Here is a 13,128-nt window from a genome sequence, read left to right as displayed (position 1 = left end):
AAATGAAAGCAAAGAGGCAATAGTGGAGAGTGATATGTGTCATTTGGTGATGTCATGCATCCAAGCGTCCAGGGTGACAGCGGCGGTGGTAACGGCCTGAGTCAGAGGATGACATCAACGCTACAAGCTGTCAGACAGGTTGTGAAAGGGCTTAGTCCCACGCTCCCATTGTTCTCTGGTTAATGCTGTTATTCAGCCTGCCACCGGCCTTACCATTTGTTAATCTGACCTAACACACAGTTAAACACAGGACAAAGACACACAAACAGCAAATTTAAAGGCCAGCATAGAAAAAAGGCCAGCGGCGAAATGTCAGCCTGTAATACACCATCACAGCTTTTTGAATACAAAAGAAGAAGCACACAGTTTTGAGTGAGGTCAGGCAATGAAAATTTACTAGCAGACAGATTCAACAGAGGTTACAAAGCTTTAATTGATTAGCTCAGTGTTTGGCTTCTATATCATGTAGATTAATGCTGAATTTGAAGTGTATAAAAGCATAGATTCATTAGAGGATAAGTCTGGGGGTATTCTATATTTTACTTATCTTCAAAAAGACAAAAATAAAAGTCTGTGTGGCCAAAAGTCTGATGTAGCGTATTCCTCTGTGCCATAGAGCTCCATTGTTGTCCAAAAACTATTAAAATCACTCATCAATGAGCCACACTGTTGCACTGGGTGACATGCTCCCTCATTACAATGAGGGGCACTGTAGTTTATTTTGAGTGGATCACATACACAGCGCTGCTATAAATCCTCACTAGGGCACAACATGTGTATTAAACCACAACTCAAAATAGTCCAAACTCACAAAGTCGCTCTGTTTGAGTAACATTTACCAAAACTTACAGTGACCGACTGTTTTAGAAAACTACTGAGCATTTCTTAAAATAAGGTCTAGTTTGTAACATTTAAGAGGACCTATTGGCAACAATGGAATATAATATTCATAGGTATGTTTTCATTAGTGTATAATCACCTGAAAATAGGAATCATTATGTTTTGGTTACTTTAGAATGACACGTTTTTATCTACAGATCGTCTTCCATGGAGGCTGCCAGGTTTCTACAGTAGCCCAGAACAAACAAACCAAACATTGGCTCTAGTTGGCGTTATTAGTTCCTCCTTCGTTTGGAAAGGGAGGGTGAAGCAAGTGAGTTGCAATCTGCAACTTCACTGCTAGATGCCACTAAATCCTACACACTCCTCCTTAAGAACATAACCAGTGCTTTGAGCTGAATGCTAACATCAGTATGCTAATATGCTCACAATGTTTAGCAGGTGTAATGTTTACAAACATACTAACATTTAACAAGTAGCACTTAGCAAAAAGTACAAATGGATAAGATGAAAAATCAGTAGTAGATCATCACCAAAGGGGGAAACATAAAAATTATAAAATGACACTCCATCCAGGTGTTGTTGAGACATTTCTTTCAAATGTTAAACTCTTGTGGCTCTAGAGAAAAGTCAGGGGATCACCAAAGTCAACCTCAGGAGAACATGTCTATGACAATCCATCCAGTAGTTTTTGACATATTTCAGATGGACCGAACTGGTGGAATAAAAAGAATAGACCCAAATACCTGTGGATCTGGATGACAAAGACCGGATCAGCTTTGTTTCCACAATTTGCTTATAAAGGCTTAAAAGCTTTTTCACTGCATTTAATAACCTCTCACTCTTTAGGCATTAAATACCCAAATGACAGATTTTAACTGATAAGTTACATCATATAGTTCAACCACATTATCTCCATCCAGAAATAGAAGGGGGGGGGTTTGAGATGAAGTGCTGATTCAGATCAGGATGAGTAAAGGCGGAAATGTAGAGCCAGACAGACAGACATAAAGACAGACATACAGACATACAGACAGACAGGCAGGCAGGCAGGCCACGTTCTCCAGCTCCCACATTCGTTCAAAATGCACCAGGCTTTGTTGTATTTTCCAACCACACAACCCCCCACTATGGAGACACACAAGGCTTTCTTTGGGGTCAGGTCGAGTTCGCTCTTTGTTAGTTGCTCACTGTACTTACACAGAATTACAGATAAGTAGAGACAGCATGAGTCAGTGGGCACATATATGCTTACGTGAGTCATTGTGGTGTAGGTAGTTAACAGGTTGATGTCAGGAAAACCATTTCAAAGAATCATCCAACCTACCTGGTATTATACCTGTAGAGTTTCAGAGGATTGCATCGAGTGTGAAATATGCCTCATTTGCAGACTGCAGATTTGATAAGTTAATGTGTGAGTGTGTCAGTGGATGATATCACCTCTCAAATGGTATAAATATCCATTATGTTTTCTTTATAGTTGAAAATCTGAGATTACATGTTTACTAAAAAGAGTCATTATCCCCCTCCTGTATAGTCATAACACTCACCAGTGGGACAAGAAAAGGGCATAAATTAAAAGATTACATCATGTGAATCCACACAAAAGAGGCCCACATGTTGAATAAAAGCAAATTATATCTTTCAGAGGCTCCATTCATGCACTCAGACTCTTTAGCATTACAAATAAAAACCTGTTAAAGCTGAGATAAAGACACATTAAATACATGCAGTATGTTGCAGGTGGCTGCAGTGCCCCCTGCAGGAAAGTGCTATTATAACATATAAAGTATAAAAGAGATACTTAAAGGTTCAGTGTGTAACATTTAGGAGGATCTATTGGCAGTAATGAAATATATTGTGCATAACTACGTTTTAATTTGTGTATAATCATCATTATGGTTTTGTTATCTTAGCAGAGCCTTTCATATCTACAGACGCTGCGGGTCGCCTTCCACAGAGTCCTCTATGTTGAACCACCATGTTGCTACAGTAGCCCAGAATGAACAAACCAAACACTGGCTATAGATAGGGCTGCTTGTGTTTCTCTGCTTTGCACTTAGAAGGGAAGGGTGAAGCGAGGGAGTTGCAATCTGCAACTACACCACTAAATGCCAACACACTGGTCCTTTAATTTATATGACACTTTTCAAACACAACGCGGTTCAAAGTTATTCAAAAAAAGCCGAAAAAAGAATAAACAGAAAGAAAACATTTGAATAAATTAAAGATAAACAAGATTGTTCAAAGCATAAATTGGGTCAAGAAAGCAACAATAAAACATGTTTGAGGGAATAAATACACAACACTTGGGGCACTGCATCATATCAGAAAAACACACGCTCCTGATCACCAATATTTAAATATAAGTCCAATATTAACTCTCCTTTTACAGAGGTTTTGGAGTCTATTTTAGGTCTCCACCAGAGACAATATCTGGCTCTTTAGCTGGTTAATGCTCCAATATGTTCTAGTTGCTAACTGTGTCTGTCTGCTGTTTGGTGCTGGGTAGGTGGTGTTTAGTCGCGATTTATCAAAGCTCTTCTGCTAAAAACATCCAAAAATTAGTTGGTAAGAGCGAACTAAAACAGTTAAGTTGTGGGCCAGAAAACCAAAACATTGAGCTGAAAGTCACTTAAAAGAACGCAGGTCATTTGACCCGTTCTTTGAAAAGATTAGAGCAGCTTTAATATGGGATTTAAAGCCCTCCACAAAGTTTGGTGAAAAACCTCAGTTCTTCAGTATCTTCAAATCTTAAACTCAAGTATGAATGTCACTTTGTTAAAATATTCACTTCTAGATGCCATATTTCATTCTGAGTCAAACCACCCAAAACACTGTCAAGCAAACCAAAAAAAAAAAAAAAAAGAAAACAGCCTCCAAAGGTATCATCTGTAGATTGTGTCACTGCTGTCTTGCTTGTCTTAATAATTGATGCCTGCCTGGAATTCTGTTGTTCTCCTTTCTTCAAATTTCAGATCGTTCAGGGTTTTTATTCCCCCCGCCTCCACTTGTGCTCCACTTGGCTGGCCTCCACAGAGCTTGAAGGAAAGTCACAACATTTGGATTGCCACTTATCACACTCAGGCACGCAAGAAATTAAACCTCCGTGGCCTCAGGTGAATGCTCTGTTGGTCAGGGCACTTTGCATTTCAGACTCATTACATTGCTGTTCTGCTCTGCTTGTCTTCCACTCGGGGGGCAGCAGTGGTTGTCGGTGCAACACATGAGCAACATTTCAGGAATGAGGTCCAGAGTAATTATCCTGTTCCAGTGATTGTCCAGTCCCCGCTGAAGATATGAGATCAGCTGTAAATATACGTAGGGAGGATGAGCTGTTTATTCCAGGGCCAAGATTTTATACCACGCTGGATAAGTAGAGCAATCTTAGAAGTCGAGAGGATCAGTTTGTGTTCACCAGCCTGATCTTTTCTCACAGTCGGTGCACAGCAGAGAAAGCTCCTGGTCTTGGCGCATACAGAGCTGAGCGCCGTCTCCCCAGAAATCAGCTCACAGTCTTTATTCTCCTAATACATTATTGAAAGCTATTTTTGCAGCTGCACTCCAAGAACAAAGGTATTGCGGTTGTCACTTTCAACTTCACAGACTGGGAGGATATTTTGGGAATCTTTTTTCTTTTCTCTTTTTTCCTCTCCCTGAAGTTCCCCAAGACTTGACTCCCCTCAAGCAATTTTTGTCTGAGAATCTGCCAGTATCATGAGTGTGTGTCGAAAGCCTTTTGTTATCATGCAGTTCAAAAAGGGCCATCACAGGTTTGGAATACACCCATTATACTCTGGCCATTTTTGCACCAAAAGCAAATTTAATTATGAAGACTTTCATTTTCATTCATGAGTTTGATTTTTTATTTCCCTTTCATTTTTTTTGTTTTGTTGGATCTTCAGTTGCATTTTAAAAGATGGTTCGGACTCCAGCCGCATGTTTTCCTATTTTATCTCCTCCCTGCTTGTAGCATGCAGCACTGGCAAACACATCAGTATGTTAAATCCAAATTGCATGGCTGAATTACCACACACACACACACACACACACACACACACACACACACACACACACACACACACACACACACACACACACACACACACACAGAGACACACTCTCAAACCATACCAGACTTCAAATGTCTTGCAGAGTTACTGAGATGTTACACTGTGACTGTGCAAGTCTGGATTTTAGGTTACAAATCCTCAGAGCCCTGCAGACCAACCAAGCGAGACCCTGAGTCACCAACTGCATTGTGTGTGTGTGTGCATGTGTGTGTGCTAGGAGGGAGTGAGACTGTAAGTGAAGTGAAAACTCAATTAATGTCAGCCTCACACAACAAAGCAACATCCAGCGCCTTTCTACACCAGGCATAAAATTAAAACATCTCTCCCAACACAATTTGTTTGTTTTTTTCTCCACAGCAAATAGATTCAGTCTGGAACCTGCGCTCATGATTAATTGCACAACAATTATTATGCCTGTCAGTTCACAGTGGGGTTATGCCGAAGACGTTGGTAAATTTCTCCCTGAGCTAGAGGATGCCTGAAGAGCCTGTTAGAGTCGTCAGATTAGCCCGCAGAGAAAGGATGTTACCTGATAGATTTTACAGTACAGTACGTTCCAACAACCTTGGGGTGCATTCCCAGATGAACATACATCATTGCATTTCCCTCTCAGACTGAACACTGACCAAGCTGGTGGAACCAGTGGAGCCGCTCAGGGGCCAGTAGCACCAGTGGATTTACTCAGCAGCTTGCAAACGTGTAAACACACCCTCCACCTGCCATTATTCTCCCAGACTGTGACGGAAAAACAAGTGTGATCTACAGTAAGTGAACAGGAAAAATAAAGGTTACAGGAAATATACAATCATCCTTTTCAGGAAAAGAGCTGGTGGCTACGTGCATTGTTGCATTGTCTGTGAACGGATGTTTGTGTTTATGCTGAATTTGACCTCACTCGATCCAGGATGTTTAAGGACAATACCAATAATGACATTTGAGCTAAAGAAATGGTTTTTGTTTACATATTCACTTTCAGTCAGAGTTAGATGAGAAGATCAATCAACACTCATCTGTACCCTAAATATAAGCAGCCGATTAGCTTAGCATTAGCCCCCACGACACACTTACACTTTTACAGTTTGGATTTACAGATTAAACAAGCAAGAAATTAGTTAACAAGCTTTAGAGGTTGCCTGATGTTGTTACTTTCTGTCCCCATTTAAAGGTCCAGTGTGTAACATTTAGGAGGATCTATTGGAAGAAAGGCAATATAATATATGGTATGTTTTCATTCGTGTATAATCACCTGAAAATTAGAATGAGCCATTTTTATCTACAGAGGGAGTGGGTCATCTTCCGTGGAGGCCGCTATGTTTCTGCAGTAGCCCAGAAGGGACAAACCAAACACTGGCTGTAGCCTTTTGTGTTTTGCGCGGGTTTCACAGACACTGTAGTTTCTTCTACATGCTTGGAAAGCTGAGTTGTATTCATATGGTTGCAATTTGCAACTCCACCACTAGATGCCACCAAATCAGGTGATGACTTCACCATCCTGGGGGGAGAAATTTCACATCCTGTTACAAGCAAGTAAGAGTAGAGTGGCTGTGAAATTCCCTATCTACAGCCAGTGTTTGTCTGTTCTATTCCTGTCTTTATTTTTCAACAAACTAAATTCTAAATAGACTTTTCAAAAATGTTATTATATCTTGATTTGGACTGATATGCATATACTGTGACTGAGGATTTTATCCATATTTCCCTCTACTACCTCAGTGTCTTGACCAAGCACAGGCAACAAAGCCGCAAATACATTTCTAGTTAGTTTTCTTAACAGCGAGGACACCCTGCTCCAGACTCTTGCTGCTGCCTCAGGAGGCAACAAAAAGCTAATGGATGCATTAGCTACACTTTTTGTTGTTTGTGTGTCTCGATGATCCTCAATAGGTGATTACATCTACCTCTGAGGTCGGGCTGTTCTCCTGTTCGTCTGCTGCGGTTGGGGAGAAATTAAAACCCAAACAAGCCAGATGTTTGTTGACATATTTGGTGAGAAAAAAATGACAAGAATCAAATTGTTCAAGCTTAAAATCTCTAGTGATCGAGTGAGGAACAGAAAATCGGTTTCCCATGAAGCTCGTCGGTGGAGTGGTCTTCGAGTGGGTTAAAGTATAAGAGGGCCTAAGACAGGAGAGTCTCCATTTTAAATCCCTGGACAAAAAGAAAATAGCTCCAAGGTGCCCTTGAGGAACAAAACAAACCCCCAACAGAGCCACTCCATGACCGAGGGAACAGTGCAATGATTGCCTCAACTGTGAGCATCTGTGTAGGTGATTAAAAAATTCAAAGCCCTGAAAAAAAACAAAAAAAAGCTTTAAAAAGGTCACAACCAGGACACAATAGAAAGCAGTGACCAGCTCCTAACTCCATCCTCTTCACTGCTCTCTGAGTTTTGAAATTTTCAATCGACATGTGTTGTGTATTCCCAGATCCCTTCTGCAGCTGCTCCTGTGGTCGGGCAAGTGCTTTGGGCTTTGGTTTATGTAATGACTGCAAAGCAACACACACACGCATACACATACAGTACGGCTGACTGAGTTGCTGCATGGCCAACATTGTGGCGAGCCGAAACAGAATCATTACAAACACTTTCGCTTATTAAATTGGCATGCTGCTGGATGCAAGAATTTATTTCATGGTCGGGTCTACAGGAGAGTAATCAGTGTTTGAAGGCCAGGATACTGTTATTAGAAACATTCTTAGGACAAAAATATCTCATTTGTTAGAGAAAATTAATAAATTCTTTACTACACGGCACGCTGAAATGTGAAAACACTGGACAGTGATGGATTTAGTGTGTGCAAAATATTAGCACATATAATAATTGACCACAAATGAATTATGATCTTTTACTGAAGGCACCTCTCACATTAAAAGGGAAAAAGGACTAATATTACAGAAAACATCGCAATATGTCAGCAAGCACCTGTCCCACTTACTTGAACCTCTGCACATCATGTTGCTTAAAGGTCTGTGTTGACTATTCTGACATGACAATAGATTTGACAGAGAGAAAATCCCTCAGGCTGCGCGTTGTGTACACTCACTTGTGACCTTTAAACTCCTCCCTACAGCGGTCAAAGGTCAGCTAAAGGCAGAATGAAGCTCTACTTCCATTAAAACGTTTACTGGAACCATGAAACTAACATGAGCACTGACATTGAGAGCTACACTCAAAATGAGTTGGTCATACTCTCCAGATACTCACTAAACTAAACTAAAGAACAACAGCTCCACATAGTGGACAATCTAAACTGTGCCTTGATAATAAAGCTCAAGGCGCAATTTACCAAACATGAAGGAACAATGTTTAAAAAAAGAAATTGAGGACACATCTGTACACACACGTATCTTTAAACACCCAAATAAAAAGCAATCTTGTTGAAGTAAACTTTATGTAAAAAGTGGTTATGACGGCTCTTGCTCTTCATCAAGACGCCTTTGCCGGGGAGGTTTTCAGTTGTTTCTGACGGCATATCGGCCCTGTTCTTGATTGTGAATTGTGAAGACACATTTTTCTCTTTCAGTGCTTCTCTCAAGTCTGCTCTCCGCTGGGTCCCTGTCCTGCTGTGTACTTAAGCGTTAGGTCTGTAGGAAGAAAGACTTTAAATCAGCTGTGATGCAACCCTATATTAAGATTTACAATAAATGTGGAAGTTTTATTTAGAATTTCACAAAATTTCAGGGTTTCCTTTAATGCAAGAAACTAGTGCTTCAAAATCTAATTGTACATCTTGTAAAATGTAACTTGTTGTCCTTTTACATCAGTTTTTTATGTGATTACAGCATTTTTCAAATATATACAGGTGCATTGTTGTCTGCTGCACTCTTTTTTGATTTTACCACTAACAGTAAAGAGGAGGTAACTTCTGTTGTCTATTTGCTTCATTAACTGGTGTCTTAGTCTATAACTGCAGTCAGATGAAAGAGTAAAACTTACAAATAAGTACAGATTATTGTAGGACAGTAAGTGTTCCCGATGTTGTGTCTTCGATCAATCTTTGTCACTATAATTACAAGTAACATTCAGGTTTGGCATAACATCCACAGTAGTTATGTGATTTTATGCGCATGTACAGTACACCTGCTTACCTGGGCAAAGGATTTTTGTCAGTGATGCCTTCACTTCCATGAGCTCCGGGTTCTCCTCAGAGTCCTTACTGGCGTGGAAGCTTGTGAAGTGCAGCGCAGGCCACCAGTCTTTTCTCGCAGCCATTTTTAGAGAGACGACGTCCTTCCAGTCTTCTCTGTTTTAATACATAAATACACACAACTGTTAGTGACATACCATAAACAGTTTCTTTAAAGTTGAATCAAATATAGAACTTCAAATACTTTTTATACGTACTGTAACTGTAACTTTTGAATAATGGCCTTTAAACGCTTCCACGCGTCCAGGTTGCTCCTCCAGCAGGCGAAGTCCAACATCTCCAGAACAACTCCTAAAGCTTTCTGGAGGTCACTTTTTTTCTCTAGAAACAAAAAAACACGTCAATAATTGATATTATGGAACAGATAATCATTAATTATCTGGTAAGACTGTGAACCTTTATGAGATCAAATCTGCTTTTACCTGACTGAAGCAGGAAAGAGCTGTAGTCCAACATCATCTCGTGGCTTGGGACTATTACATGGAGGTTCTATGACATAAGGACGTGATGTTTTAAGGACACATTAGACACAGTGTGCTTTTGTGTTAATATCATAATGTGTGCATAGTTTCACAGGGATCATTCCAGTTTCATATTTCTCTTTATAATATGAAGTTAATACAAACAAAAAATACATTAATACATAAACATGTTAAGTACTTAAGTACAATATTTTTAGCTTCAGTGCTTTCAATATACAGTTATACCTTCAATACTTTCATCAGTTTCCTGTCAGAGGTACCATGCTGCTTTAAGTACTGGTACAGAAAGACATGCGCGTTAGGATTGGGTGGAAAGGTGTTGTCATAAGCGTAGTCATTCAGGATTTGTAAAGCTTCCTCATGATCCTCGTAGAACTCCAGCATCTGTTAAAATAAAACAACAGTTATACAATTAGTGGGACGTATCACTTGAATTGGGCCTGAAATTGAACAATAATAAGCCTGACAAGAAAAAAAGAAACAAACACTTTATCTCTTAAGTGAAATGCTACTTATTTAATGATCAATTAATCATTTAATATCAACTTTTTTCATAATTTAGGTGTAATATCAAAGAACACCAAAATATATAACATGAAGCAGTTAATTTTTGACATGTTTCCTTAAAAAAAAAGAAACAATCGATTATCAAGATTGTTGCCGATTAATTTTCTGTCAAACAACTAATTTTTAGCAGCTATAGTTTCATCTTGTGATGTTATATATGCATCTTTAATTATATCAGGCAGAATGAGTGCTTACCTCAACATAACTCAGTATGAAAGAATCCCACACGCCAGGACTTTTCAAAATCTCCTTTAGGTTCACAGAGGCCTGTCTGAAGTAGTTTTGCAGTTCTTGGCTGTCACGAGGGTCTGAGAGATCTGAAAGTTTACCGTTTACATCATATTTTAAACATTCGATCACACTAGAGGGCGTTTAGTGGAAAGTTTATACACCCAAATAGGTTTCCTACAGCCTTTAGTTCCTGGGTCTGACCTCTAGGTGGCAGTATGACATTACACAAGAGCTTGCAGCATGTCTGTGTAATGGATACAAGTAAATAATAGATGCTTTGGGTGTTTAGATAAGTATCACCTTACCAGTGTTGCAGTGTGTAACCTTTTTGTCACACCAGATGATATAATCCAGTAAACCCCTGTAGGCGTGGATCAGTTTAGTCCTCTGATACTGAGCTGCTGACTCCTTCCCATGCCTCCAACCTTCAGCAAGAGACAGCTGACGCTTTGCATCCTCAATGTGACCACTAAGCATCAGGTGGAATGAATGTTCCAGACAGATCTAGAAACACAAAGGGACAGGTCGCCACTGTGTTTCAGCAATGTAGGAAAAAAAAAGGAGGGGAATCAACATGAAACACTGTGTAGTCGGGTCTGCTCGCTAACATACCATCAGGTAGTGTTTAACCCCTGAGTGTTTCATTCGTTCGTAGATGTTGTTGTAGTCTTCGATCTTTGAGTTGGGGTGATGGTGAAGGATCTCAGTGCTGATTCTCCAAATAACCTGAGTTGAAAAGTGTAAAAAGAGGGTTAATATCAAGGACGTGCAACCTTGCATAGAGTGCTCTATCAAATAATACATTATTTTTGACCACCCCCTTTCTTTCCATCTTCACCTGACCTATCAAATAAAGGCATAAAAAGCCCAAAAACAACTATTTTTAAAAAATGTATGAAATCTCTTTAAGACAGAGAGAGAGAGAGAGAGAGAGAGAGAGAGAGAGAGACCCACAGGTTGGAGCCCCAAAGTATTGTCTGTCCATGCTCTACTGTGTGTAGGAAGTTTTGTTGATATGTAAGACATTTTCTCTCGTAGTTGAAATTGTATAATTGGTTTCCTGGAGCCACGTGGGCTGGACACTGTCTGCATGAAAAACATGCGAACATACTAATGCAGACTTACCTCCTTATTCTGCTGAGCCTTGGAGTGGCTTGTGTTTTCTAAAATTTGTGGGTAATACGCCATATATTCTGCTGCCTCTTGCCATCTATGATGCAGCAGAGCTTCTCTGATCTGCTCCAGACAGATTCTGGTAGTTTGCTGAAACCCAGTTTCCATAGGTTTCTCTTTAGATGAAAAAACAAGCTATTACTTGATGACAGGAATGCATTTGTCATAAACATTATTAATTATTATAAGGTCTCTGGCTTGACTGACTAGATTTTTGAGGCTGACACCTATATAATATATATATATATATATTTGAGAGCGCTTTCTGGTAACAATCTATGTAATGGAGACAATTATCTCTAACATTTCTATGGTGTTTCTGTAATGTAATCTTTTATTTATCCGCCAATATTTACACCGATATATCTGTAAAACATTATCATTGGCCGATATATAAGCGCAGACGATTTGCCAGTCTAGTTCTAATTGTTCTACATTGTAAATATAACTATGTATTAGGAACATACTGTACAACTCACCTACAAACATGGGCTTAACCAGAAGGAGGTTTGATTTTTTCCTGCGTTTTGTAGAGTTGTCATCCGAGGAATCATTGTCATCCTCCAAGTCTTCAGGGCACCTTGTCTCTGTTTCCAAGTCCTCCATGATCAGTTAAGACTCAGGTAGGACTTTTATCTTTTGTTCAGTGTTTAGTTTCCACCTGCAGAGAGAAAAACAGTGTGTTCAGAAGGCAGCTTTCCTACAAGACATGAAGATTGCTACGCTCTAAGTGTCACAAGTCATGTCTTTTAACTAATGATTGATTTGCTGATTCATCATTTGTTTTATTTAAAAAAGTAAAAAAGTGACATTGTCCAGTCCAAGCTGATATCTTGCATGGTACCACCAACTATATAAAACCCAAATAGATTTTATTTACAGTGATGTAAAAGAGGGAAAAGCAGTTCAATTGAGAAAACTAAATATGTAATGGCTCCAGCTTCTCGTGAGAAATGACTGAAATGTTTCTACAATTAAACAAATAGCTGGATCGATTAATCGTAAGTAGTATCAACTAGTAGTCACTACGGACAGACACACATTAATACACCAGTAATATTATTCTTACAGTCTTTTAGACTCTCTTAGACCTAAACGGTAACTTTATTTTAACTACACCTATATTAGAACAGCTTCCCCCTCATTATATAGAAGGTTTACATTAAGGTGAGGTTACCTGCTCGGTCGACTTGAATAAATATATATAATATTATCCGGTTGTATTGTTGATTACTGTGACTTCCACATGTTGTTGCTTTTAGCGGAAGTAGAGAGAAAAAAGCTACACGCTTATTGGTTGCTGCGACCGGAAGAGGCGGGGCAAAGAGTTTCTTCTTCGCTTGTTTTTTTTCCCTCCTCTGAGCAGAGCTGATGTTTTGATAAAGACTCTGGTGTCAGAAATGTGACTTGTGTTTACAATTATTTCTGCTTTTGTGTTACGTTTCACATTTTGTATTTCTAAAGCTCTCTTTGTTAATTATAAGAAACCAGTTTAATATACAATATACAATTATTATTCAGTGTATTATTTAAGTATTAAGTTACATTTGTGGTACAAACACATGGAACATATATAATATTTAAATTAGAATAGAATAAATACCTTAGTGGTTG

The 13,128-nt window shown here is 39.2% G+C and overlaps 1 protein-coding gene across 2 annotated transcripts; it reads right to left on the bottom strand.

Moving 5' to 3' along the window:
- Window positions 1–7,505: 7,505 nt before the first annotated feature.
- taf1a (TATA box binding protein (TBP)-associated factor, RNA polymerase I, A) lies at window positions 7,506–12,799 on the bottom strand. Of its 2 annotated transcripts, none has more exons than XM_051408533.1 (11): window positions 12,692–12,799; window positions 11,994–12,175; window positions 11,467–11,630; window positions 10,954–11,067; window positions 10,647–10,845; window positions 10,306–10,427; window positions 9,769–9,927; window positions 9,484–9,550; window positions 9,259–9,382; window positions 9,003–9,157; window positions 7,506–8,498 (listed from the first exon to the last, which is right to left on the bottom strand). In XM_051408533.1, the coding sequence occupies exons 2-11, from the start codon at window positions 12,118–12,120 to the stop codon at window positions 8,446–8,448; spliced, it is 1,284 nt and encodes a 427-aa protein (XP_051264493.1). In that variant the 5' UTR covers window positions 12,121–12,175; window positions 12,692–12,799; the 3' UTR covers window positions 7,506–8,445. The 2 variants fall into 2 exon arrangements, with proteins under 2 accessions (XP_051264493.1, XP_051264492.1); XM_051408532.1 differs by lacking the exon at window positions 7,506–8,498 and adding an exon at window positions 8,556–8,917.
- Window positions 12,800–13,128: the final 329 nt, after the last annotated feature.

This window comes from Dicentrarchus labrax, unplaced genomic scaffold, assembly GCF_905237075.1.
Source record: "Dicentrarchus labrax unplaced genomic scaffold, dlabrax2021, whole genome shotgun sequence".
Classification (NCBI taxonomy): domain Eukaryota; kingdom Metazoa; phylum Chordata; class Actinopteri; family Moronidae; genus Dicentrarchus; species Dicentrarchus labrax.
This window is presented reverse-complemented; position numbering and strand designations above follow the sequence as displayed.

Excerpts from the sequence above, each read along its gene's own strand:
- taf1a (XM_051408532.1), bottom strand. The coding sequence starts at position 12,120 with ATGGAGGACTTGGAAACAGAGACAAGGTGCCCTGAAGACTTGGAGGAT. Across the intron at positions 10,846-10,953 it reads GGGTTAAACACTACCTGATG|ATCTGTCTGGAACATTCATT; the intron begins GTATGTTAGCGA and ends TTGTGTTTCTAG. Across the intron at positions 9,551-9,768 it reads AACTGATGAAAGTATTGAAG|AACCTCCATGTAATAGTCCC; the intron begins GTATAACTGTAT and ends CTTATGTCATAG.